This window comes from Coregonus lavaretus (assembly GCF_964263955.1).
Source record: "Coregonus lavaretus genome assembly, contig: HAP1_SCAFFOLD_202, whole genome shotgun sequence".
In the NCBI taxonomy this organism is placed as follows: domain Eukaryota; kingdom Metazoa; phylum Chordata; class Actinopteri; order Salmoniformes; family Salmonidae; genus Coregonus; species Coregonus lavaretus.
The window spans coordinates 202,739-229,768 of NW_028156408.1; the positions used below are offsets into that span (position 1 = coordinate 202,739).

The window sequence follows — 27,030 nt, forward strand, 5'->3', positions numbered from 1 at the left end:
CAAAAACACACGAGAAATATAAATAAAAAGAACAGGAGAAAGTAAGAAGCTTTATACAGCGTCAGTTCCAATACCATATTAACAATGTGCAGGGATACTGGAGTGATAGAGGTAGATATGTACAGTGGCTTGCGAAAATATTCATCCCCCTTGGCATTTTTCCTGTTTTGTTGCCTTACAACCTGGAATTTAATCATTAGATTTACACAACATGCCTACCACTTTGAAGATGCAAAATAAAAATAATTGTGAAACAAACAAGAAATAAGACAAAAAAAAACTGAACTTGAGCATGCATAACTATTCAAGACTTTTAAATGTTTCCCCTTAAACCACTCGAGTGTTGCTTTAGCAGTATGCTTAGGGTCATTGTCCTGCTGGAAGGTGAACCTCCATCCCAGTCTCAAATCTCTGGAAGACTGAAACAGGTTTCCCTCAAGAATTTCCCTGTATTTAGCGCCATCCATCATTCCTTCAATTCTGACCAGTTTCCCAGTCCCTGCCGATGAAAAACACCCCCACAGCATGATGCTGCCACCACCATGCTTCACTGTGGGGATGGTGTTCTCGGGGTGATGAGAGGTGTTGGGTTTGTGACAGACATAGCGTTTTCCTTGATGGCCAAAAAGCTCAATTTTAGTCTCATTTGACCAGAGTACCTTCTTCCATATGTTTGGGGAGTCTCCCACATGCCTTTTGACGAACACCAAATGTGTTTGCTTATTTTTTTCTTTAAGCAATGGCTTGTTTCTGGCCACTCTTCCATAAAGCCCAGCTCTGTGGAGTGTACGGCTTAAAGTGGTCCTATGGACAGATACTCCAATCTCCGCTGTGGAGCTTTGCAGCTCCTTCAGGGTTTTCTTTGGTCTCTTTGTTGCCTCTCTTATTAATGCCCTCCTTGCCTGGTCCATGAGTTTTGGTGAGGGCGGCCCTCTCTTGGCAGGTTTGTTGTGGTGCCATATTCTTTCAATTTTTTTATAATGGATTTAATGGTGCTCCGTGGGATGTTCAAAGTTTCTGATATTATTTTATAACCCAACCCTGATCTGTACTTCTCCACAACTTTGTCCCTGACCTGTTTGGAGAGCTCCTTGGTCTTCATGGTGCTGCTTGCTTGGTGGTGCCCCTTGCTTAGTGGTGTTGCAGACTCTGGGGCCTTTCAGAACAGGTGTATATATACTGAGATCATGTGACAGATCATGTGACACTTAGATTGCACACAGGTGGACTTTATTTAACTAATTATGTGACTTCTGAAGGTAATTGGTTGCACCAGATCTTATTTAGGGGCTTCGTAGCAAAGGGGGTGAATACATATGCACGCACCACTTTTCAGTTTTTTTTTTTTTTTAGAATTCTTTGAAACAAGTAATTTTTTTCATTTCACTTCACCAATTTGGACTATTTTGTGTATGTCCATTACATGAAATCCAAATAAAAATCAATTTAAATTACAGGTTGTAATGCAACAAAATAGGAAAAACGCCAAGGGGGATGAATACTTTTGCAAGGCACTGTAAGTGTAATGAAGACAAGGATGCATTTTTTGGATAAGGATGAATATCTTGGCGATCCATATGAGGTCTCGAGGAAGGTGAAACAGGTGCTGGGAAAAGTGGAGTCAATTCGAGTGACCAGGCTTGTTCTAATTAATTGTATTTCTGAGGAACAGAGAGAGAGTGCAGTGGCAATCACAAGAATCTTGACATCCGAAGTGTTGTGTTTTGTACTTCAGAGCAGGTCACCTGTTAAGGGAGTCATCTTCGGGGTGTCGATGGAAGTTTAGGTTAATTACCTAAGGAAGAGAATACCAGGTGTGGTTAGTGCCCTTCGCCTGACCAGAATGGTGAATGGAGAATTGGAAGAAAGACTGTCGGTTCTTATTTATATTTTTTTTTACAGAGAACATCTTCCTACACATTTAAAGTTAGGATATATAAGGTATGCAGACCATTCATACCCAAAATACTACAACGTAAAAACTGTGAAGGATTTGGCCATGTTGCAAATGTGTGCAGAGGAAAGATGTATACTGAAGATGAACAAGATCAGTCCTCAATTGTGGTGGAGATCATGATCCAGAGTTCTTGGAGTGCCCTGTAAGGGTGAAGGAAGTCGAAGGTGGCGAAAGCCAGGATGGTCCATTGGATCTCGTATGTCGAGGCAACCAAACGAGTTAAGAAAGCAAGTGACAATGTTGAAGATATGACTGCGGATGCACCACAGTGAATGTGTGTCAAGCAAGACAAAAGGATGCTCTGTGTGTTAAAAAGGTGGATTTTTTTTGCATTCATTGCAACTGTTATTAACTCTACAGCACAAGTATCAAATACATCTAAAGAAGTTGGACATCATCGTGGCTGCAGTTGAAAAGTATCTGGGACTTCTGGAGTTCACAGTGGAATATCTGTAAGGGATTTTGGCAATGGGAGATGTGCCGCCCATAGTCTTTGGATATGTTTCCCCCCCACCCCCACTATGTTCTCTTTTTTGGGATCTTCATGTTTTCATCCCGCACAGTAGGTGGCGGCAATACACCTTTTTGGGTGTAGTCTGCTAATAAACCAAGAAGAAGAAGAAGAAGAAGAAGAAGCAGCAGCGTGTAAATCGGTGGAAATTATGCTTGTTTCTATGTCCGTAGATGATATTAAAGAAAATGTTAAGGGAACCCTAATTGATTAAGGCCAAAAGGTTGATCAGTAGGAATGAGTGTCAAAGAAATGAAAGCTTCTCAGTGCTACTGAGGTTTGAGAAGGTTTTTCCTGAAAAATTACAGATGGGATTCCTTAGTTTCAATGTCAGAGAATGTGTACCCCATCCCCATTGCAGTGTTTTAATTGCCAAAGAATGGGACACTGCTCAATTGAAAGGAAAAGAAACGATGCGCCAAGTGTGGAAGGGAACATGATTACGGTGAATGTGGGAACAATGAGAAAGCTGAATGTTGTAATTGTGGGGGGAACACAGCGCAGCATTTGGTGGATGCCAGGTGCAGAGAGGCTAGAGAGTCCCAGAGATATAGATTCACTTAAATTAAATCACATTTTATTTGTCACATTCACCAAATACAAAGGTGTAGACCGTGAAATGCTTACTTACAAGCCCTCATGATGTCTCTTATGTAGATGTAACAGGGTTGGCTATGTTTCCACTTGACACTGCAGAAATGTGTATTCAATGTTTATGTATTCCTATTGGTTGGTTGAATTTACATATCAATAAGATGTTATGCCATTGGTCATGCTTGCAGACAAGGGGGAGATCGCCAACATAAATTATTCCCAGTCTGATATTGATATAGGTCACGTTCTGAAATACTGTATTCTATTGTCATATTTACAATGTGTATGAGTTCACTGTGTCCTGATCTATACACAATACCCCATAATGTCAAAGTGGAATTATATTTTTAGAAAATGTTCGAAATTGGTAAAACATTTAAAGCTAAAATGTCTTGAGTCAATAAATATTCAACACCTTTGTTATGGAAAGCCTAAATAAGTTCAGGAGTAAATATGTGCTTAACAAGTCACATAATAAGTTGCATGGACTCAGTCTGTGTGCAATAATAGTCTTTAACTAGATTTTTGAATGACTACCTCATCTCTGTACCTCAAACATGCAATTATCTGGATAAGGTCACTCAATCGAGTAGTGAATTTCAAGCACAGATTCAACCACAAAGAACAGGGAGGTTTGTCATGCCTCGCAAAGAAGTCCATCGATTGGTAGATGTGTCAAAAATTATGTATATATATTTGTACGGTACCTGTTAGATATTGGGGGCATCCTGGGATGTGATTTGTATGTTATTGCTGTAAGAGCGAGTTAGCTAGCATGCTCTAATTGTAATGGTCAAATTAACACCCTGCTAATTCACAGTTATTTCCATGCTAACAGACAAATCACGAATCTACAGCCATCAACATACTATTGTCCTGTACATTTCATGTGCATCTTTGTGTCTATCGTAGGAATAAACTACAGATCAACTGGGATCGCTGGCTGGGCAGTCCTTTCTTTAAGAACACATCTGTTACACTGGTGCCGAGACCAGTCTTCTTGTCTTCGCTGGACAGCTGTTACACAGAGGCTGTAAAACAGATTGGTGAAACTACTAGCCGGACGGATGGACTACCATGGCTGCTCCCTTAGTAAGTGGACATACCGTCAGAACTGGTGGTTCTACTAGGGGGTTGGAAGGGTTTGGGGGATGGTGATGGTTTGTTAGAAGTTAGTAGGGATTTATTCGTTTATTTATTTATTGTTCTTATTAGTATAGAATTATGCAAACCGTTATTGAACACTCCAGCACAGTAGGTGGCGGCATGCAGCTTAAACGCTTATTTGTAGACCGCCATTATACCATAGAAGAAGAATGTTGCTCGTGACGTCATGGTGAACGTCACGACCTCACGGAAGTGCAGTGATGGCCACTCTAGACGAGTAGGACGATAATGTTTGTGTAGCGAAGGAATCAAATAACTAGACACCAACGTTCATAATTAACTTAACAACATCACTGATTGATTTTTAAAACGTTTGCTTACAACATATTCTCTCTGTAAGGCCTGGAAAAAGCTCGCTAGCTACACCGGGGACGCAGGACAAAATGTCCCTCTTCCAGTCGGCACTTGATTTCCTGGCAGGGCCCGGTGGCACTGGAGGCGCAAATCGAGACCAAAATGATTTTGTTGGGCAAATTGTGGAGCTTGGTGACATGAAACTGAGAATCAAAAGGGTTATAGCTGAAGGTGAGTTGTTATGTGTCAAGGTTGATAATCCGCATACGTCATATTTACATGACACTAGGCTAGCTAATGTTAGCTAACGTTAACTAGCTAGCAAGCTAGCCATACCTGTTGGCTAGATAACTGGTTTATTGTTAGCATCCTTTATCAGCTACCTAGAATACGATTTTAACAACACATCCTAGCTATTATAGCATTGGATTTTATTTGTTGTTGCGGCCAACTGTTCAGACAGCTTTGTTGACATGATAGGCAGGTGTCGACAAATTACGTGATGTACTGTAGTAAGGGTAGGACTAGTAACACGTTAATATACATAGTGGTACAGCTGTGCTGTCCATGTAGCTAATAATTAGTAGGTAGCTATTTGTTTAGAAATGTGTCATGGATAATATCTACATAGACTGTATACACACACACACACACACACACACACACAATCGAACTACCTAGTACCTACTTACATTTTAGATTTTAGTCATTTAGCAGACGCTATTATCCAGAGCGACTTACAGTTAGTGAGTGCATACATTTTTCATACTTACCCTTTTCTGTCCTCAGTACACATAACACATAAAAGAGAAAGTGCTTAGGTTTCAGTGGTAGTATCACCTCTTCTGAGAATCTTCACCTTAAAGTCTGATGTAGTGCAGTATTGTTCATGTGGAAGTTTAGAGAGACAGAGTCCTGTAGTGGTTCATGCCATCAAAATGGAGAACCAATTTCCCTTTTCTCACACACTTTCTCATCTCACTCTCAAGAGATCTTATATATTTCCTTATTAAGGAAAATATTTGTTCAATGTAATGTTGACAGTTTTAAAAGGAGTGTACGGACATCCCAAAAATGTAAATGCAGGCAGGGTACAAAAACGGTCATATGAAAGGAATAGAAATGCCCGCACAAAGGCCTGATGACGAAGACCTTCAGAACTTACAATGAACCAGACATTTACATTTTAGTCATTTAGCAGACGCTCTTATCCAGAGCGACTTACAGGAGCAATTAGGGTTAAGTGCCTTGCTCAAGGGCACATCGACAGATTTTTCACCTAGTCTACACAGGAGCATGCAACTGTGTTCTCATCCGAGGCACTTCATTTCATTGATAAAACAATAAAGATAGTTGACAATAAAGGATTGTTTTAAGACTGACTTTGAAATGATTGCAGGAACGCCACACCTCCCTGATTTGGTCCCGCTTTAATTTGGACCTTTGCATTGCCAGAGGCTACATTGCCCTCTCCATAGCTGTCATCAATGTCCTTCGGACAAGTAGGACAGATTTTTTTTACTTGTCCAAAAGCTCAAGCCAATTGTAACATCATTTTTACATCATTGTATGATGCAAGGAACCACAACAAAAATGCATTACTATCTTGTTTATCGTAGAGAATCAGACAAAAATGTAGTCTACACTTCTTTGCGAATTCAAGTCTCTCAAAATACAGCACTGCCCCTTTAAGGCTCGCCTGGAGGATGGTTGGCCTCACTTGGTAGCCTATAACATTTTGCAATATTACAACCAAATACTTGTCTTTATAAAATAATTAGGTTGAAAACAGACTCTGGGACGACAGATTCATACAACCAAAATTCATACAACCACTGCACATAAAAATAAAATCGGAAATGTGTTTAATTTCTTCATATTATAAGCTCAACAATGCGCACATTGCCATAGGGTCCGCATGAATGTTGCAAAATACAATTAGCGGAAAATACTTATCAAAAGCGCACACATGCACAAGGGGTTTCATGTGACAGAGATGAAAATATCAGTTAGAAATTAAAGGACAAATCCACCCAAAACCACTTGATTCTTTAATTTGCAGTGTTAAATAACACAAATATGTGAGAACAACATTTTTTGTGAACAAATGTTTCATTTTGCTGTTATAATAAGGTTGGTAGCAACATGGAAAATCGTTTCGGAAATCTGTTGCAGCTCATGTCGACTACAAACTCCTCAATGCTCTTTATATGGGCTAGGTAGCTAGCTAGCAAGCAAACATAGCTACACACAATAATACCTGAGACAATCTCAGCATGTAAAGTAGCTAGTTAGCTGTAAAATCGCCTAAAAAAACTGCGCTATCAATTTAGGAGTCTACAATCTCACCATGTTCAATCTGCAGATCGATGTGCCTCACAGAGTTGAGTCTGGCATTCGCAATGACAGATACAGTGCATTCAGAAAGTATTCAGACCCCTTTACTTTTTCCACATTTTGTTACGTTACATTCTTGTTCTAAAATGGATTAAATTGTTTTTTTCCCTCCTCAATCGACACACAATACCCCACAATGACAAAGCAAAAACAGGTTTCTATAATTTTTAGAAAAATGATTAACAATAGAAAACTGAAAATATCACATTTACATACACTACCAGTCAAAAGTTTGGACACTCCTACTCATTCAAGGGTTTATCATTTTTACTATTTTTTACATTGTAGACATCAAAACTATGAAATAACACATATGGGATTATGTAGTAACCGAAAAAGTATTAAACAAATATATTTTATATTTGATATTCTTCAAATAGCCACCCTTTGACTTGATGACGTCTTTGCACACTGGTAAAAGACCAAGTCCATATTATGGCAAGAACAGCTCAAATAAGCAAAGAGAAACAACAGACATGAAGGTCAGTCAATACGGAAAATATCAAGGACTTTGAAAGTTTCTTCAAGTGCAGTCGAAAAAAACATCAAGCGCTATGATGAAACTGGCTCTCATGAGGACCGCCACAGGAATGGAAGACCCAGAGTTACCTCTGCTGCAGAGGATAAGTTCATTATAGTTACCAGCCTCAGAAATTGCAGCCCAAATAAATGCTTCACAGAGTTCAAGTCACAGACACATCTTAACATCAACTGTTCAGAGGGGACTGTGTGAATCAGGCCTTCATGGTCGAATTGCTGTAAAGAAACCAGTACTAAAGGACACCAATAAGAAGAACAGACTTGCTTGGGCCAAGAAACACGAGCAATGGACATTAGACCGGTGGAAATGTGTCCTTTGGTCTGGAGTCCAAATTGGATATTTTTGGTTCCAACCACCGTGGCTTTGTGAGATGCGTTGTTGGTGAACGGATGATCTCCGCATGTGTATTTCCCACCGTAAAACATGGGAGATGGAGGTGTTATGGTGTGGGGGTGCTTTGCTGGTGATACTGTCTGTAATTTATTTAGAATTCAAGGCACACTTAACCAGCATGGCTACCACAGCATTCTGCAGCGATACGCCATCCCATCTGGTTTGGGCTTAGTGGGACTATCATTTGTTTTTCAACAGGACAATGACCCAACACACCTCCAGGCTGTGTAAGGGCTATTTTACCAAGAAGGAGAGTGATGTAGTGCTGCATCAGATGACCAGGCCTCCACAATCCCCCGACCTCAACCCAATTGAGATGGTTTGGGATGAGTCGGATGGCAGAGTGAAGGAAAAGCAGCCAAAAAGTGCTCTGCATATGTGGGAACTCCTTCAAGACTGTTGAAAAAGCATTCCAGGTGAAGCTGGTTGAGAGAATGCCAAGAGTGTGCAAAGCTGTCATCAAGACAAAGGGTGGCTTTGAAGAATCTCTAATATAAAATATAGTTTGATTTGTTGAACACTTTTTTGGTTACAACATTATTTCATAGTTTTGATGTCTTAACTATTATTCTACAATGTAGAAAATAGTACAAATAAAGAAAAACCCTTGAATGAGTAGGTGTGTCCAAACTTTTGACTGGTACTGTATTTGATAGACGTTTTTGCGATCTAAAAGTCATATTCCTATTAACTTCCAGTGTAGTGAGAGCAGCTTTATAACAGTGCTACATCATACCGTCCGGATTTCTGCCTGCTTGAATGCAAATAACTCAGATACACATGAAAACATAAATTGACCCAGGGAACCGATAGTACATCACTCAGAGATGCTCGAAAACAATATAACATTCAAAATGGGTGAACCTTTCCTTTAAGAGGGGCGATCTAAAGATGCATCTAGCATGGGTTACTAATATGAAAACCAATACATCATTAGAAAAATGCTGGTTTCAATGGCATATTAAATGTTTATAAAACAATTACCTCAACTTTTCTATGGTTGTATTTTGGGTAGGCAAGGCTACTTTGAAACAAGGTAAGACAAGCTTCATAATATGACATGAAACGTCCAGGTTTTAAACAATTTAGGTTTATGGTTAAATAGTTTCAAAATGCTGATGGCCTCCGCTCAGATTCAAGGTGGGTGATGTGCGACAGGCACTGGCCTTCACTCACCGGTCTTGAGACCATTTGATTTGAATGAACCGTGCCTCGAGTATATCGACAGAATCAAGCCGTCAATGTTAATTATCCATCATTATATTTGTCAAACATTGGCGTTTGGCTTATATTTTTGTAATTAAAAGTCTCATTAAAGTTTGGCTACATTTTCTGGCGCCTCTCATGTCAGCATCGGTTTGGACATGAGGCTGTAGCCTTATCACCTACAGATTTGAAAAATAGATTTGAATATTATTCCAATGTTGGCCTCTCTGATCCAATTCTGATCCAAGTAATTGTTTAATATTGACATTTTTGTGTCATATTTTTTTTTACTTGTCCATTTCGGACAACTTAAATCTATATTCTTCTTGTCTGACAATAAAAAATAAAAAAAATGTCCCGGACAAGAGGACAAGCATTAATGTCGAACCCTGTAACTTCTTCAGGAAAACAGCCCTTATGTTGGAAACAAACATCATTATGTTGTCATCTAAAGTCACATTTATTTATTTATTTTCCAAGCTATTGCACCCAATATTTTACATACAGCAGGTTTTTAAAGGACCAAAGAGTTTGGACTGCTTTGTGTTTTCATTTTTACCATGGAAAAAATATTGCGATGCTGGTATCGTCCCGGCTCTAGTAAACATACTGGTATCGTCCAGTAAAGATGCTGGTATCGTCCCAGCCCAAGTAAAGACACTGGTATCGTCTCGGCCCTAGTAAATATGCTGGTATAGTCCCGGCCCTAGCAAAGATGCTGGTATAGTCCCGGCCCTAGCAAAGATGCTGGTATCGTCTCGGCCCTAGTAAATATGCTGGTATAGTCCCGGCCCTAGCAAAGATGCTGGTATCGTCCCGGCCCTAGTAAAGATACTGGTATCCTCCCGGCCCTACTAAAGATGCTGGTATCGTCCAGTAAAGATGCTGGTATCGTCCAGTAAAGATGCTGGTATCACCCAGCCTTAGTAAAGATGCTGGTATCGTCCCTGTCCTAGTAAACATACTGGTATCGTCCAGTAAAGATGCTGGTATCGTCCCAGCCCAAGTAAAGATACTGGTATCGTCTCGGCCCTAGTAAATATGCTGGTATAGTCCCGGCCCTAGCAAAGATGCTGGTATCGTCCCGGCCCTAGTAAAGATACTGGTATCCTCCCGGCCCTACTAAAGATGCTGGTATCGTCCAGTAAAGATGCTGGTATCGTCCAGTAAAGATGCTGGTATCACCCAGCCTTAGTAAAGATGCTGGTATCGTCCCTGTCCTAGTAAACATACTGGTATCGTCCAGTAAAGATGCTGGTATCGTCCCAGCCCAAGTAAAGATACTGGTATCGTCTCGGCCCTAGTAAATATGCTGGTATAGTCCCGGCCGTAGTAAAAATGCTGTTATCGTCCAGCAAAGATTCTGGTATCGTCCCGGCCCTAATAAAAATATGCTGGTTCGTCCCGACCCTAGTAAAAATACTGGTATCGTCCCGGCCCTAGTAAAGATACTGGTATCGGCCCAGCCCTAGTAAATATACTGGTATCATCCCGACTCTAGTAAAGATGCTGGTATCGTCCGGTAAAGATGCTGCTGGTATCGTCCAGTAAAGATACTGGTATCGTTCCGGCCCTAGTAAAGATGCTGGTATCATCCAGTAAAGAGACTGAATATAGTCCCTGCCCTAGTAAAGAGACTGGTATCGTCCCTGCCCTAGTAAAGAGACTGGTATCGTCCCTGCCCTTGTAAAGATACTGGTATCGTCCCGGCCCTAGTAAAGATGCTGGTATCATCCAGTAAAGATACTGGTATCGTCCCTGCCCTAGTAAAGAGATTGGTATCGTCCCTGCCCTTGTAAAGATAATGGTATCGTCCCGGCCCTAGTAAATATGCTGGTATCATTCAGTAAAGAGACTGGTATCATCCCTGCCCTAGTAAAGAGACTGGTATCGTCCCGGCCCTAGTAAAGATGCTGGTATCATCCAGTAAAGAGACTGGTATCATCCCTGCCCTAGTAAAGAGACTGGTATCATGCTTGCCCTAGTAAAGACACTGGTATCGTCCCGACCCTAGTAAAGAGACTGGTATTGTCCCGGCCCTAGTAAAGATGCTGGTATCATCCAGTAAAGAGACTGGTATCGTCCCTGCCCTAGTAAAGATACTGGTATCGTCCCGGCCCTAGTAAAGAGACTGGTATCGTCCCGGCCCTAGTAAAGATGCTGGTATCGTCCCGGCTCTAGTAAAGATGCTGGTATCATCCAGTAAAGAGACTGGTATCGTCCCTGCCCTAGTAAAGAGACTGGTATCGTCCCTGCCCTAGTAAAGAGACTGGTATCGTCCCAGCCCTAGTAAATATACTGGTATCGTCCCAGCCCTAGTAAAGATGCTGGTATCATCCAGTAAAGAGACTGGTATCGTCCCGGCCCTAGTAAAGAGACTGGTATCGTCTCGGCCCTAGTAAATATGCTGGTATAGTCCCGGCCGTAGTAAAGATGCTGTTATCGTCCAGCAAAGATTCTGGTATCGTCCCGGCCCTAATAAAAATATGCTGGTTCGTCCCGGCCCTAGTAAAAATACTGGTAACGTCCCGGCCCTAGTAAAGATACTGGTATCGGCCCAGCCCTAGTAAATATACTGGTATCATCCCGACTCTAGTAAAGATGCTGGTATCGTCCGGTAAAGATGCTGCTGGGATCGTCCAGTAAAGATACTGGTATCGTTCCGGCCCTAGTAAAGATGCTGGTATCATCCAGTAAAGAGACTGAATATCGTCCCTGCCCTAGTAAAGAGACTGGTATCGTCCCTGCCCTAGTAAAGAGACTGGTATCGTCCCGGCCCTAGTAAAGATGCTGGTATCATCCAGTAAAGAGACTGGTATCGTCCCTGCCCTAGTAAAGAGACTGGTATCGTGCCTGCCCTAGTAAAGACACTGGTATCGTCCCGACCCTAGTAAAGAGACTGGTATTGTCCCGGCCCTAGTAAAGATGCTGGTATCATCCAGTAAAGAGACTGGTATCGTCCCTGCCCTAGTAAAGATACTGGTATCGTCCCAGCCCTAGTAAAGAGACTGGTATCGTCCCGGCCCTAGTAAAGATGCTGGTATCCTCCCGGCCCAAGTAAAGACGCTGGTATCATCCAGTAAAGAGACTGGTATCATCCCTGCCCTAGTAAAGAGACTGGTATCGTCCCAGCCCTAGTAAAGATACTGGTATCGTCCCAGCCCTAGTAAAGATGCTGGTATCATCCAGTAAAGAGACTGGTATCGTCCCGGCCCTAGTAAAGAGACTGGTATCGTCCCGGCCCTAGTAAAGATGCTGGTATCGTCCCGGCTCTAGTAAAGATGCCGGTATCATCCAGTAAAGAGACTGGTATCGTCCCTGCCCTAGTAAAGAGACTGGTATCGTCCCTGCCCTAGTAAAGACACTGGTATCGTCCCGACCCTAGTAAAGAGACTGGTATCATCCCTGACCTAGTAAAGAGACTGGTATCGTCCCTGCCCTAGTAAAGATGGCTGGTATCGTCCCTGCCCTAGTAAAGAGACTGGTATCGTCCCAGCCCTAGTAAAGATGCTGGTATCGTCCCAGCCCTAGTAAAGATACTGGTATCATCCCTGCCCTAGTAAAGAGACTGGTATCGTCCCAGCCCTAGTAAAGATGCTGGTATCGTCCCGACCCTAGTAAAGATACTGCTATCATCCCTGCCCTAGTAAAGAGACTGGTATCGTCCCAGCCCTAGTAAAGATGGCTGGTATCGTCCCTGCCCTAGTAAAGATGTTGGTATCGTCCCAGCCCTAGTAAAGATACTGGTATCGTCCCGACCCTAGTAAAGATGGCTGGTATCGTCCCGGCCCTAGTAAAGATGCTGGTATCGTCCCAGCCCTAGTAAAGATACTGGTATCGTCCCGACCCTAGTAAAGATGCTGGTATCGTCCCGACCCTAGTAAAAATGCTGGTATCGTCCCGGCCCTAGTAAAGATGGCTGGTATCGTCCTGGTTCTAGTAAAGATACTGGTATCGTCCCGGCCCTAGTAAAGATGCTGTTATCGTCCCGGCCCTAGTAAAGATGGCTGGTATCGTCCTGGTTCTAGTAAAGATACTGGTATCGTCCCGGCCCTAGTAAAGATACTGGTATCGTCCCGGCCCTAGTAAAGATGGCTGGTATCGTCCCGGTCCTAATAAAGATACTGGTATCATCCCGACCCTAGTAAAGATGCTGGTATCGTCCCGACCCTAGTAAAGATGGCTGGTATCGTCCCGGTCCTAGTAAAGATACTGGTATCGTCCCGACCCTAGTAAAGATGGCTGGTATCGTCCCGGTCCTAGTAAAGATACTGGTATCGTCCCGACCCTAGTAAAGATGGCTGGTATCGTCCCGGTCCTAGTAAAGATACTGGTATCGTCCCGACCCTAGTAAAGATGGCTGGTATCGTCCCGGTCCTAGTAAAGATACTGGTATCGTCCCGACCCTAGTAAAGATGCTGGTATCGTCCCGACCCTAGTAAAGATGGCTGGTATCGTCCCGGTCCTAGTAAAGATACTGGTATCGTCCCGACCCTAGTAAAGATGGCTGGTATCGTCCCGGTCCTAGTAAAGATGCTGGTATCGTCCCGACCCTAGTAAAGATGGCTGGTATCGTCCCGACCCTAGTAAAGATGGCTGGTATCGTCCCGGTCCTAGTAAAGATACTGGTATCGTCCCGACCCTAGTAAAGATGGCTGGTATCGTCCCGGTCCTAGTAAAGATACTGGTATCGTCCCGACCCCAGTAAAGATACTGGTATCGTCCCGACCCTAGTAAAGATACTGGTATCGTCCCGACCCTAGTAAAGATACTGGTATCGTCCCGACCCTAGTAAAGATACTGGTATCGTCCCGACCCTAGTAAAGATACTGGTATCGTCCCGGTCCTAGTAAAGATACTGGTATCGTCCCGACCCTAGTAAAGATACTGGTATCGTCCCGACCCTAGTAAAGATACTGGTATCGTCCCGACCCTAGTAAAGATACTGGTATCGTCCCGACCCTAGTAAAGATGGCTGGTATCGTCCCGGTCCTAGTAAAGATACTGGTATCGTCCCGACCCTAGTAAAGATGCTGGTATCGTCCCGGTCCTAGTAAAGATACTGGTATCGTCCCGACCCTAGTAAAGATGCTGGTATCGTCCCGGTCCTAGTAAAGATACTGGTATCGTCCCGACCCTAGTAAAGATGCTGGTATCGTCCCGGTCCTAGTAAAGATACTGGTATCGTCCCGACCCTAGTAATCATGCTGGTATCGTCCCGACCCTAGTAAAGATGGCTGGTATCGTCCCGACCCTAGTAATCATGCTGGTATCGTCCCGACCCTAGTAATCATGCTGCCCATGTGTGAACTAATCTGTAACTAGACAGTCACAGTTTCTTAGGGATACCATGCCTGCCAGTAAGACTCCATAGTTGTTTAGTCAGTAACCCATTGATCTGGCTACCCTTTCTTTCACCTTCTTAGTGCTTTCACAACAAGTTTTTATAGGCCTAAGTATCGTTGATTTTTTTTTTTTACCATGTGCAATTTTCTATGATTTTTGGTCCCTTTGAGCTGGTGAAACACAGGATCTGAAGAGCCTTTTTATTCAGGTAGCAAGGAAGGCGTGGTAGTTGATTTACTGGTCACTATGACTACCCCCTGACTACACCCGACTACACCATGACAACCCTGGCTGACTGCTCTGCTCCACACAACATTGAGCTCATTCATTGAACGCTCTTGATGTCTCTCTCCTTTTCTCTCTCTCTCTCTCTCTCTCTCTCTCTCTCTCTTCTCTTCTCCTCTCCTCTCTCTCTCTCTCTCTCTCTCTCTCTCTCTCTCTCTCTTCTCTTCTCTTCTCTCTTCTCTCTTCTCTTCTCTCTCTCTCTCTCTCTCTCTCTCTCTCTCTCCTCTCTCTCTCTCTTCTCTCTCTCTCTCTCTCTCTCTCTCTCTTCTCTTCTCTTCTCTTCTCTTCTCTTCTCTTCTCTTCTCTTCTCTTCTCTTCTCTTCTCTTCTCTTCTCTTCTCTTCTCTTCTCTTCTCTTCTCTTCTCTTCTCTCTCTCTTCTCTTCTCTTCTCTTCTCTTCTCTTCTCTTCTCTTCTCTCTCTCTCCTCTCTCTCTCCTTCTCTTCTCTCTCTCTCCTTCTCTTCTCTCTCTCTCTCTCTCTCTCTCTCTCTCTCTCTCTCTCTCTCTCTCTCTCTCTCTCTCTCTCTCTCTCTCTCTCTCCTTACCCTTTCCTTTGACACCTGAGTTGGGGGTGTCTCCAGTCTACAGCCCTCCTCCAACCTTTGTCCCTTGCTCTGTCCTGGCTAACAGGTTTCCTGCAGCAGATAGGGCCTCCTCACTGGCTTGTGGAAGCAGCAGAGTGTTGGCGTTTGAGCAGGGCTTTATTTCATTACTGAGATACCAGGGCCGTAACATACCTCAGGCATGGAATGTTTATGGCGTTGTGCCAGAAACAGGGCACCTTTACATTCCTGTCCAATAAAGAGTGAGGAGGCCCTGCCTGCAGTGTTTCATGTTTCACAGAGAACAGACTAGTCTCTAATTTCAGTGGCCACTGTTTGGCATTAAGGAATTGGAGCAAATCCCCATTGACTTGAAGGGCGTATGCAAAATGAATAGTGAATTCTAATACTCCCCAAATGCAGGCAAAATGTTTTGCTCCAATAAATATTTGAGCTGTGTGAGCAGACTCTGCCGAGAGCACACCTTTCATTTGAAGGTTAACTGAGAACAGAAATGCTACAAATGAGTCATTCTAAAAACTACAGCAAACTGATGCTGCAATAACGCTGTCCGTGAAAAGGAAAACGACTCTAGGCTGCTCTGTTGACATGTGACAGAACGTCTTGCAATGTGAAGGATTTCGCAGCACAGTAGTGACTGAAAGGTCACTGGAATATGGGTGTAGTCTCCAGATTAGTGTTCCGGAGTCCACCTCTGTTTCATTGAGATAATTCTGAAGCATTTTGTCAGTTGTGACAATGTAGTGAAGTGCAATACGCGAAGGAAACCTTATGTTGACGTTTGACAACAATCACTATCAGATAACGTCTTAAATGAAAGTGAAAACAGTCAAGGTATTAGCATTAACAACACCAGGGCCCATATTCATAAAGCATCTCAAAGTAGGAGGGCTGACCTAGAGTCAGATTTGTGTTTTAGACCATAATTAGTAACATTACATGGACAGCGCGAGCCTGATCCTAGATCACCACTCCTAGTCCGAGACACTGTATGAATACAGGCCCTGATTGTCACTACGCAGGGTGAATAGCACTGAAGCGAGCTCTTGATGTGTTGGCTCTCTCATCCGGGCCATTGATCCCTCAATGTGTTTGCCTCTGCAGGTGGTTTTGCATTTGTGTATGAAGCCCAGGACACAAGCAGCAGTAAAGAATATGCTCTCAAGGTAAGCATTGATTTCCTTCACACGCGTTTCTGCCCACACCTTGCTAACGTAGGCTGGTTTAGACAATGGTAGCGTCCCAAATGCCACCCTATTCCTTACATTTGACCAGCGCACATAGGGTGCCATTCGGGACACATTCATTGTTCTCTGTGTTTGTTAAATGGTGAAATATCTGCCGTGTGTGTGTGTGTGTGTGTGTGTGTGTGTGTGTGTGTGTGTGTGTGTGTGTGTGTGTGTGTGTGTGTGTGTGTGTGTGTGCGCGCAGAGGCTCCTGTCCCAGGAGGAAGAGAAGAACAAAGAAGTCATCCAGGAGGTCTGCTTCATGGTATCCTTTTGAGTGGTCTATGTTCATGGAAACGTCGGAACACTGAACGTTCCTCCTAGAGAACATCCTTTAGTCAAGAAACGCCTAATCTGTCTGTCTGACTTAATAATCATTTTTGATAAAACAGACCAATCTGAATAAAGTAGACAATATTCTTTAAAAGTTCCGGTGTTGGTGTCAAATGGCAATAGGCATTTGGCTCCTCATACATCCACATTCATGCCCCTAACCTCTGTCCCTAACCTTTTTAAAACAGCCCCATTCACTAACGCTTTATTTCCATTGGCATTTGGGGTCGAATGTGGCCCTAATTTTAAAGCGCCAATGGAAACGGGGCTTAAGTGACAACCCAGTTTGATATACCAACCGTCAGTTCCTTTTCTTTGACCTGAGTGCTCTACAGAAAAAGCTCTCTGGTCACCCCAACGTGGTGCAGTTCAGCTCCGCAGCGTCCATCGCCAAGGAGGAGTCGGACACAGGCCAGGCTGAGTTCCTCATTCTCACAGAGCTCTGTAAAGGTACTACAGACTCCTCTGTGTGGTGCCGACCCCTCTGTGTTGCCGACCCCTCTGTGTGGTGCCGACCCCTCTGTGGTGCCGATCCCTCAATGTGGTGCCGATCCCTCAATGTGGTGCCGATCCCTCAATGTGGTGCCGACCCCTCTGCGGTGCCGACCCCTCTGTGTGGTGCCGACCCCTCTGTGGTGCCGATCCCTCTGTGTGGTGCCGACCCCTCTGTGTGGTGCCGACCCCTCTGTGTGGTGCCGACCCCTCTGTGTGTTGCCGACCCCTCTGTGTGGTGCCGACCCCTCTGTGGTGCCGACCCCTCTGTGTGGTGCCGACCCCTCTGTGTGGTGCCGACCCCTCTGTGTAGTGCCGACCCCTCTGTGTGGTGCCGACCCCTCTGTGGTGCCGACCCCTCTGTGTGGTGCCGACCCCTCTGTGTGGTGCCGACCCCTCTGTGTGGTGCCGACCCCTCTGTGTGGTGCCGACCCCTCTGTGTGGTGCCGACCCCTCTGTGTGGTGCCGACCCCTCTGTGTGGTGCCGACCCCTCTGTGTGGTGCCGACCCCTCTGTGTGGTGCCGACCCCTCTGTGTGGTGCCGACCCCTCTGTGTGGTGCCGACGCCTCTGTGTGGTGCCGACCCCTCTGTGTGTTGCCGACCCCTCTGTGTGTTGCCGACCCCTCTGTGTGTTGCCGACCCCTCTGTGTGTTGCCGACCCCTCTGTGTGTTGCCGACCCCTCTGTGTGGTGCCGACCCCTCTGTGTGGTGCCGACCCCTCTGTGTGGTGCCGACCCCTCTGTGTGGTGCCGATCCCTCTGTGTGGTGCCGATGCCTCATAGTGAAGTCACAAAGCTGTTAGAGTACTTCTAGTGGAATAAAAATCCTGCCTAAGCTACATCCACACTATGTTTTCTGTTTCGCTGTGCGCAGCGCTAAGAGAAGGGCTGAAAACCAAGCCTAACTCTTTCTCTTTGTTCTTGAGCGTAATGTGGATGTAGCAATATCTTCCAGAGGCCTATTTTGGAGTGTGTATTGACAAGCCTGTATTACAGTTTATACTTCTCTGAATATGCCTGATGTTATCAAGCAAATGTATGCGCTATAGTCTTCTACTAATAAGCAATACCTTTAAGGCCGGTTTCCCATGCACAGATTGAGCCTAGTTCGGAACTAAAAAGCATTCTCAATAGAGATTTAAAGATTCTCCATTGAAAGTGATTTTTTTGTCCAGGACTAGGCTTAATCTGTATCAGGGAAACTGCCCCATAATGATTAGCCAGTGATTAGCAATTACTTTGACTGGTACTCTCCATGTTGCTGATCAGGCTCTTCCTGTCTGCCTCCCCCAGGTCAACTGGTGGACTTCATCAAGCGGGTGGAGCAGAAGGGACCCATGTCATGTGACACGGTGCTGAAGATCTTCTACCAGTCGTGTCGTGCAGTGCAGCACATGCACAAACAGAAGCCTCCCATCATCCACCGGGATCTTAAGGTGAGCAGTTCAAAGCTCAACTCTCCCTCTAATTTCCCCTAGGTACAGATCTAGGATCAGCGTCCCTTTCCCAATCCTAACCTTAACCATTAGTGGGGGGAAATGCAAAACTGACCCAAGATCAGCATCTTGCGGCAACATCACCCTACTTCCCCTCTCAACTCCTGCCATGGCCAGTACCTCTTCCCTCTTTACTACACCATACTATACCTGGTACTTCTCAGCACTACCTTCCTGTACACGCCCTGTGGTCTCATCCCACTCCCTTGAATAGTGTCCCCCTCTCCCCATTCTCCTGGGTTTTGATTAGACGGAGTACAGCTTTTGTCAAACTTGACCTTTTCGCAGCAGGTTAGGAGAACGAACGCAGCAGGTTAGGAGAACGAACGCAGCAGGTTAGGAGAACGTACGCAGCAGGTTAGGAGAACGTACGCAGCAGGTTAGGAGAACGAACGCAGCAAATTAGGAGAACGAACGCAGCAGGTTAGGAGAACGAACGCAGCAGGTTAGGAGAACGAACGCAGCAGGTTAGGAGAACGAACGCAGCAGGTTAGGCGAACGTACGCAGCAGGTTGGGAGAACGTACGCAGCAGGTTAGGAGAACGTACGCAGCAGGTTAGGAGAACGTACGCAGAAGGTTAGGAGAACGTACGCAGCAGGTTGGGAGAACGTACGCAGCAGGTTGGGAGAACGTACGCAGCAGGTTAGGAGAACGTACGCAGCAGGTTAGGAGAACGAACGCAGCAGGTTAGGAGAACGAACGCAGCAGGTTAGGAGAACGAACGCAGCAGGTTGGGAGAACGTACGCAGCAGGTTAGGAGAACGTACGCAGCAGGTTAGGAGAACGAACGCAGCAGGTTAGGAGAACGAACGCAGCAGGTTAGGAGAATTGGTTAATGTTAGGAAAAGGGTTAGGGTTAGCAAAAATGCCAAAAAATCAACTTTTGATGTCAATTTGACATAAGCTGTATGCTATCTAGACATGACCATTCTCCTGTGGCCAGCTGTATGCTATCTAGACATGACCATTCTCCTGTGGCCAGCTGTATGCTATCTAGACATGACCATTCTCCTGTGGCCCGCTGTATGCTATCTAGACATGACCATTCTCCTGTGGCCCGCTGTATGCTATCTAGACATGACCATTCTCCTGTGGCCCGCTGTATGCTATCTAGACATGACCATTCTCCTGTGGCCCGCTGTATGCTATCTAGACATGACCATTCTCCTGTGGTCCGCTGTATGCTATCTAGACATGACCATTCTCCTGTGGCCCGCTGTATGCTATCTAGACATGACCATTCTCCTGTGGCCCGCTGTATGCTATCTAGACATGACCATTCTCCTGTGGCCCGCTGTATGCTATCTAGACATGACCATTCTCCTGTGGTCCGCTGTATGCTATCTAGACATGACCATTCTCCTGTGGCCCGCTGTATGCTATCTAGACATGACCATTCTCCTGTGGCCCGCTGTATGCTATCTAGACATGACCATTCTCCTGTGGCCCGCTGTATGCTATCTAGACATGACCATTCTCCTGTGGCCCGCTGTATGCTATCTAGACATGACCATTCTCCTGTGGCCCGCTGTATGCTATCTAGACATGACCATTCTCCTGTGGCCCGCTGTATGCTATCTAGACATGACCATTCTCCTGTGGCCCGCTGTATGCTATCTAGACATGACCATTCTCCTGTGGCCAGCTGTATGCTATCTAGACAGGACCATTCTCCTGTGGCCAGCTGTATGCTATCTAGACATGACCATTCTCCTGTGGCCAGCTGTATGCTATCTAGACATGACCATTCTCCTGTGGCCCGCTGTATGCTATCTAGACATGACCATTCTCCTGTGGCCCGCTGTATGCTATCTAGACATGACCATTCTCCTGTGGCCCGCTGTATGCTATCTAGACATGACCATTCTCCTGTGGCCCGCTGTATGCTATCTAGACATGACCATTCTCCTGTGGCCCGCTGTATGCTATCTAGACATGACCATTCTCCTGTGGTCCGCTGTATGCTATCTAGACATGACCATTCTCCTGTGGCCCGCTGTATGCTATCTAGACATGACCATTCTCCTGTGGCCCGCTGTATGCTATCTAGACATGACCATTCTCCTGTGGCCCGCTGTATGCTATCTAGACATGACCATTCTCCTGTGGCCCGCTGTATGCTATCTAGACATGACCATTCTCCTGTGGCCCGCTGTATGCTATCTAGACATGACCATTCTCCTGTGGCCCGCTGTATGCTATCTAGACATGACCATTCTCCTGTGGCCCGCTGTATGCTATCTAGACATGACCATTCTCCTGTGGCCCGCTGTATGCTATCTAGACATGACCATTCTCCTGTGGCCCGCTGTATGCTATCTAGACATGACCATTCTCCTGTGGCCCGCTGTATGCTATCTAGACATGACCATTCTCCTGTGGCCCGCTGTATGCTATCTAGACATGACCATTCTCCTGTGGCCAGCTGTATGCTATCTAGACATGACCATTCTCCTGTGGCCAGCTGTATGCTATCTAGACATGACCATTCTCCTGTGGCCAGCTGTATGCTATCTAGACATGACCATTCTCCTGTGGCCCGCTGTATGCTATCTAGACATGACCATTCTCCTGTGGCCCGCTGTATGCTATCTAGACATGACCATTCTCCTGTGGCCCGCTGTATGCTATCTAGACATGACCATTCTCCTGTGGCCCGCTGTATGCTATCTAGACATGACCATTCTCCTGTGGCCCGCTGTATGCTATCTAGACATGACCATTCTCCTGTGGTCCGCTGTATGCTATCTAGACATGACCATTCTCCTCCTCTTCCAGTAAGACTTCCCTCCCTCCCTGCTCTACCACTGCCACACTTAACTTTCAGACACTTGTTTGTCAGACTTTTTTTTGTTTTTTTCGTTAATCAGTGATGAAACACCATTGTTATGTGTGTGCTGTGACTGCAGAGTGCTGATGTAGGCCTCCGTGTTCTCTGGAACCCCTCTACCCCTCCCGCGGCCCTCACACTCACTCTGTTTCCTGACTCTCTAGTGGACTCAGGCATTGTTTAAGTGTTTTGGAATGGGAACTGAGAACCAGGTCAAACCAGAGGCTATACATTTGTGAATTGTTCGAGAAATGCTAGAGGAGCAGAGTTGACTCGATGCAATATTTTGATGTGCCCTGCTGTTTGACGGTATTCAAGTCTTTGATTTGAGGCTGAGAAGTATTGTGAAAATAAAGCACTGTGGAAATAAACACCCTGCTTCTAAAGCACTGTGGAAATAAACACCCTATTTCTAAAGCACTGTGGAAATAAACACCCTGCTTCTAAAGCACTGTGGAAATAAACACCCTGCTTCTAAAGCACTGTGGAAATAAACACCCTGCTTGTAAAGCACTGTGGAAATAAACACCCTGCTTCTAAAGCACTGTGGAAATAAACACCCTGCTTCTAAAGCACTGTGAAAATAAACACCCTGCTTCTAAAGCACTGTGAAAATAAAGGAATTGCTGCCTCTTGTCCTTGCTTTATTGATGTTTATCAGAATCACCTTTTTTTCGCCAAATAGATTTACATCTTCCGTGAATTTGAATTGGTGAAATGGTGCTGACATCGCCTTACAACAAACAAAATACCCAGACCGAATATAGAAAAACAAATGTACACATCATCTACAATCTCATAATGAGCCACTGTCCTTCTGTCCGTCTCCTCCAGATTGAGAACTTGCTGATCAGTCACCAGGGCACCGTCAAGCTGTGTGACTTTGGGAGTTCCACCACGATAGCACACTATCCTGACTACAGCTGGTCTGCCCAGAAGAGGTCCATGGTGGAGGACGAGGTGATTTTGGAAACCCCCTGTCTGTGACCATGTTGTAGTACTCATTTACATTTAAGTCATTTAGCAGACGCTCTTATCCAGAGCGACTTACAAATTGGTGCATTCAACTTAGGATAGCCAGTGGGACGACTACATCTTGATCACAGTAAGTACACTTCTTCAAACAAGCAGCTGTGAGGGAAGTCAGTTAAATCAGGGACAACTACATCTCGATCACAATAAGTACATTTCTTTAAACAAGTCAGTGCTAGCAGGTGAAATAAGTCAGGTGTTAGTTTAGACAAAAGACAGTGGTAGTAAAGGGGGGGTAGAAGGATTACTATAATAATATTCCAGGTATTCCTTAAAGCGGTAGGGTTTCAAGTGTCTCCGGAAGGTGGTCAGTGACTCCACTGTCCTGGTGTCGTGGGGGAGCTTGTTCCACCATTGGGGTGTCAGAGCAGCGAATAGCTTTTACTGGGCTGAGCGGGAACTGTGCTTCCGTAGAGGTAGGGGGGCTAGCAGGCCAGAGGTGGATGAACGTAGTGCCCTCGTTTGGGTGTAGGGTCTGATCAGAGCCTGAAGGTAAGGAGGTGCCGTTCCCCTCACAGCTCCGTAGGCAAGCACCATGGTTTTGTAGTAGATGCGAGCTTCAACTGGAAGCCAGTGGAGTGTGCGGAGGAGCGGGGTGACGTGAGAGAACTTGGGAAGGTTGAACACCAGACGGGCTGCGGCATTCTGGATAAGTTGCAGGGGTTTAATGGCACAGGCAGGGAGCCCAGCCAACAGCAAGTTGCAGTAATCCAGATGGGAGATGACAAGTGCCTGGATTAGGACCTGTGCCGCTTTCTGTTTAAGGTAGGGTCGTACTCTGCAAATGTTTTAGAGCATGAACCTGCAGGATCGGGTCACCGCTTTGATGTTAGCAGAGAACGACAGGGTGTTGTCCAGGGTCACGCCAAGGCTCTTTGCACTCTGGGAGGAGGACACAATGGAGTTGTCAACCGTGATGGCAAGATCATGGAGCGGGCAGTCCTTCCCCGGGAGGAAGAGCAGCTCTGTCTTGCCGAGGTTCAGCTTGAGGTGGTGATCCGACATCCACACTGATATGTCTGCCAGACTTGCAGATATACGATTCGCCACCTGGTTATCAGAAGGGGGAAAGGAGAAAATTAATTGTGTGTCGTCTGCGTAGCAATGATAGGAGAGACCATGTGAGGATATGACAGAGCCAAGTGACTTGGTGTAAAGAGAGAATAGGAGAGGGCCTAGAACTGAGCCCTGGGGGACACCAGTGGTGAGAGCACGTGGTGCGGAGACAGATTCTCGCCACGCCACCTGGTAGGAGCGACCTGTCAGGTAGGACGCAATCCAAGAGTGAGCAGCGCCGGAGATGCCCAACTCGGAGAGGGTGGAGAGGAGGATCTGATGGTTTACAGTATCAAAGGCAGCAGATAGGTCTAGAAGGTTAAGAGCAGAGGAGAGAGAGTTAGCTTTGGCAGTGCGGAGAGCCTCCGTGACACAGAGAAGAGCAGTCTCAGTTGAATGACCAGTCTTGAAACCTGACTGGTTAGGATCAAGAAGGGAATTCTGAGAGAGATAGCAGGAGAGTTGGCTAGGGACGGCACGCTCAAGAGTTTTGGAGAGAAAAGAAAGAAGGGATACTGGTCTGTAGTTGTTGACATCGGAGGGATCGAGTGTAGGTTTTTTGAGAAGGGGTGCAACTCTCGCCCTCTTGAAGATGGAAGGGACATAGCCAGCAGTCAAGGATGAGTTGATGAGCGAGGTGAGGTAAGGGAGAAGGTCTCCGGAAATGGTCTGGAGAAGAGAGGAGGGGATAGGGTCAAGCGGGCAGGTTGTTGGGCGGCCGGCCGTCGCAAGATTTCATCTGGGGAGACTAAACCTAGTCCTGGACTAAACTTTAGGTGGATAATTTCCTTAAATGCTTTTTAGTCCAGGATTAGTCTTAATAAGTGTCTGGGAAACCGGCCCCAATTGATATAATTACACAAAATTATTATTTGTTCCTGCGCCAACGTTGGTTAATCGAATCAGAACACACTGGCTTGCCTCAAACCCTGTGACGCCAGTCTATTTTCCTCCAGTTTAATGATACTCTACAGGAAACTAGCATGAATACAGAAAGCTAATTATTGGCTAGAGGAATCACTCATGCTGAAGATTTTTTTCTGTATTTGAATGTGCTGGAGATAGCTAAACCTTATAAACAGAATGACTAGGACTTGGAACCTTTTAACAATTTGACTGGTAACTCATGGGTGCACAAAAAAATGGCTTCCAGATGACCCATTATGGCATCATCGACTTAATGGGGAGGCTTGTTCTACTCGTTCTGTGAGCTACCGGTAAACTAAAGCGACCCTCTCCGGTCACCTTCCACTGTCCCCAGATCACCAGAAACACCACTCCTGCCTACAGGACACCTGAGATGATTGACCTGTATTCCAACTTCCCCATTAACGAGAAGCAAGACATCTGGGTAAGACTTGCCACAGCAACTTCACATAGCATCATTTATCTAGTCTGTCTGTCGTTTGTTTAGTTTGCTGCTGTATTGGTAGCTGTGTCACCTGCTAAGGTGAGCCCTATTGGGGCCCTGATCAAAAGTAGTGCACTATAAAGGGAATAGGGTGTTTATTTAAGACACATCTCTATTACCTGTTGATCATTTTCCTTTGTGTGTGTGTGTGTGTGTGTGTGTGTCTCGCTCTCTCTCTCCAGGCATTGGGTTGTATCCTCTACCTGTTGTGCTTCAAGCAGCACCCCTTCGAGGAGGGCGCCAAGCTGCAGATAGTCAATGGGAAGTACGCCATCCCCCAGAATGATGTCAAGTACACTGTCTACCACGAGCTCATCAGTAAGAACCTCTGTACATTCATCAGATCAGGCCTCTCATATTAGTGCTCGTCTTAGTAAATGCGGCCGGTGGTTTAAAAATGAATAAATAGTTAAAAAGAGAAAGAGAGACCCTGTACACAGCTGTGCATCTTGGTTTATTTGCTGGTTTTGAACCCTGTACACAGCAGTGCATCTTGGTTTATTTGCTGGTTTTGAACCCTGTACACAGCTGTGCATCTAGGTCTAGTTGCTGGTTTTGAACCCTGTACACAGCAGTTCATCTAGGTCTAGTTGCTGGTTTTGAACCCTGTACACAGCAGTTCATCTAGGTCTAGTTGCTGGTTTTGAACCCTGTACACAGCAGTTCAGCTAGGTCTAGTTGCTGGTTTTGAACCCTGTACACAGCAGTGCATCTTGGTCTAGTTGCTGGTTTTGAACCCTGTACACAGCAGTTCAGCTAGGTCTAGTTGCTGGTTTTGGCAGGAACGACTAGTATAAAAAAAATTACTACGCACACCGAAAAAAGAGGCGAACGACTTTGAGGTTATGAGGTGAGATCTGCCAGAGGAGGACTGGCCACCCCTCGGAGCCTGGTTCCTCTCTAGGTTTCTTCCTGGGTTACTGCCTCTGGCCACCCCTCTGGGCCTGGTTCCTCTCTAGGTTTCTTCCTGGGTTACTGCCTCTGGCCACCCCTCTGAGCCTGGTTCCTCTCTAGGTTTCTTCCTGGGTTACTGCCTCTGGCCACCCCTCGAAGCCTGGTTCCTCTCTAAGTTTCTTCCTGGGTTACTGCCTCTGGCCACTCCTCGGAGCCTGGTTCCTCTCTAGGTTTCTTCCTGGGTTACTGCCTCTGGCCACCCCTCGAAGCCTGGTTCCTCTCTAGGTTTCTTCCTGGGTTACTGCCTCTGGCCACTCCTCGGAGCCTGGTTCCTCTCTAGGTTTCTTCCTGGGTTACTGCCTCTGGCCACCCCTCGGAGCCTGGTTCCTCTCTAGGTTTCTTCCTGGGTTACTGCCTCTGGCCACCCCTCGGAGCCTGGTTCCTCTCTAGGTTTCTTCCTGGGTTACTGCCTCTGGCCACCCCTCGGAGCCTGGTTCCTCTCTAGGTTTCTTCCTGGGTTACAGCCTTCTAGGGAGTGTTTTCTAGCCACTGTGCTTCTGCCTCTGCATTGTTTGGTCTTAGAGTTTTAGGCTGGGTTTCCATTAAGCCCCAAGTGACAACTGCTGGTGTAAAAATGTCTTTATAAAATGTCTTTATAAAATGTCTTTATAAAATGTCTTTGATTGAGGTGTTTGCGTGTGGCCTCAGTGCTAAGAGGTTCTGTTTGTGCCATTCCTCGACCCTTCTCAGGATCCATGCTGAAGATCAACCCAGAGGAGAGGCTGTCCATCACAGAGCTGGTCAACCAACTGCAGGAGATTGCTGCGGCGCGCAACGTCAACCCCAAGTCTCCCATCACAGAGGTAACCGACTGACCTTCAACCCCCTGACCATTGACATCTGAACCCCTTCTGCTTGTCTGACCTTACTAGCATGGCAACCCAACTCCCTCACGTCTCCTTTCTAGAGCCTTTTGCGTGAGGGGCCTTGACATTGACAACTGCAT

At 45.7% G+C, this 27,030-nt stretch overlaps 1 protein-coding gene across 1 annotated transcript in view; it reads left to right on the top strand.

Moving 5' to 3' along the window:
* The first annotated feature begins 4,395 nt into the window (after window positions 1–4,395).
* gak (cyclin G associated kinase) overlaps window positions 4,396–27,030 on the top strand; it is a 52,154-nt gene continuing 29,519 nt past the window's right edge. The window contains exons 1-9 of the mRNA XM_084200394.1: window positions 4,396–4,754; window positions 16,358–16,419; window positions 16,685–16,744; window positions 17,148–17,262; window positions 18,598–18,740; window positions 22,466–22,591; window positions 24,981–25,070; window positions 25,313–25,448; window positions 26,775–26,887. Coding sequence (XP_084056520.1) covers window positions 4,613–4,754; window positions 16,358–16,419; window positions 16,685–16,744; window positions 17,148–17,262; window positions 18,598–18,740; window positions 22,466–22,591; window positions 24,981–25,070; window positions 25,313–25,448; window positions 26,775–26,887 — 987 coding nt within the window. The 5' untranslated portion in view covers window positions 4,396–4,612. The remainder of the gene's footprint in view (window positions 4,755–16,357; window positions 16,420–16,684; window positions 16,745–17,147; window positions 17,263–18,597; window positions 18,741–22,465; window positions 22,592–24,980; window positions 25,071–25,312; window positions 25,449–26,774; window positions 26,888–27,030) is intronic.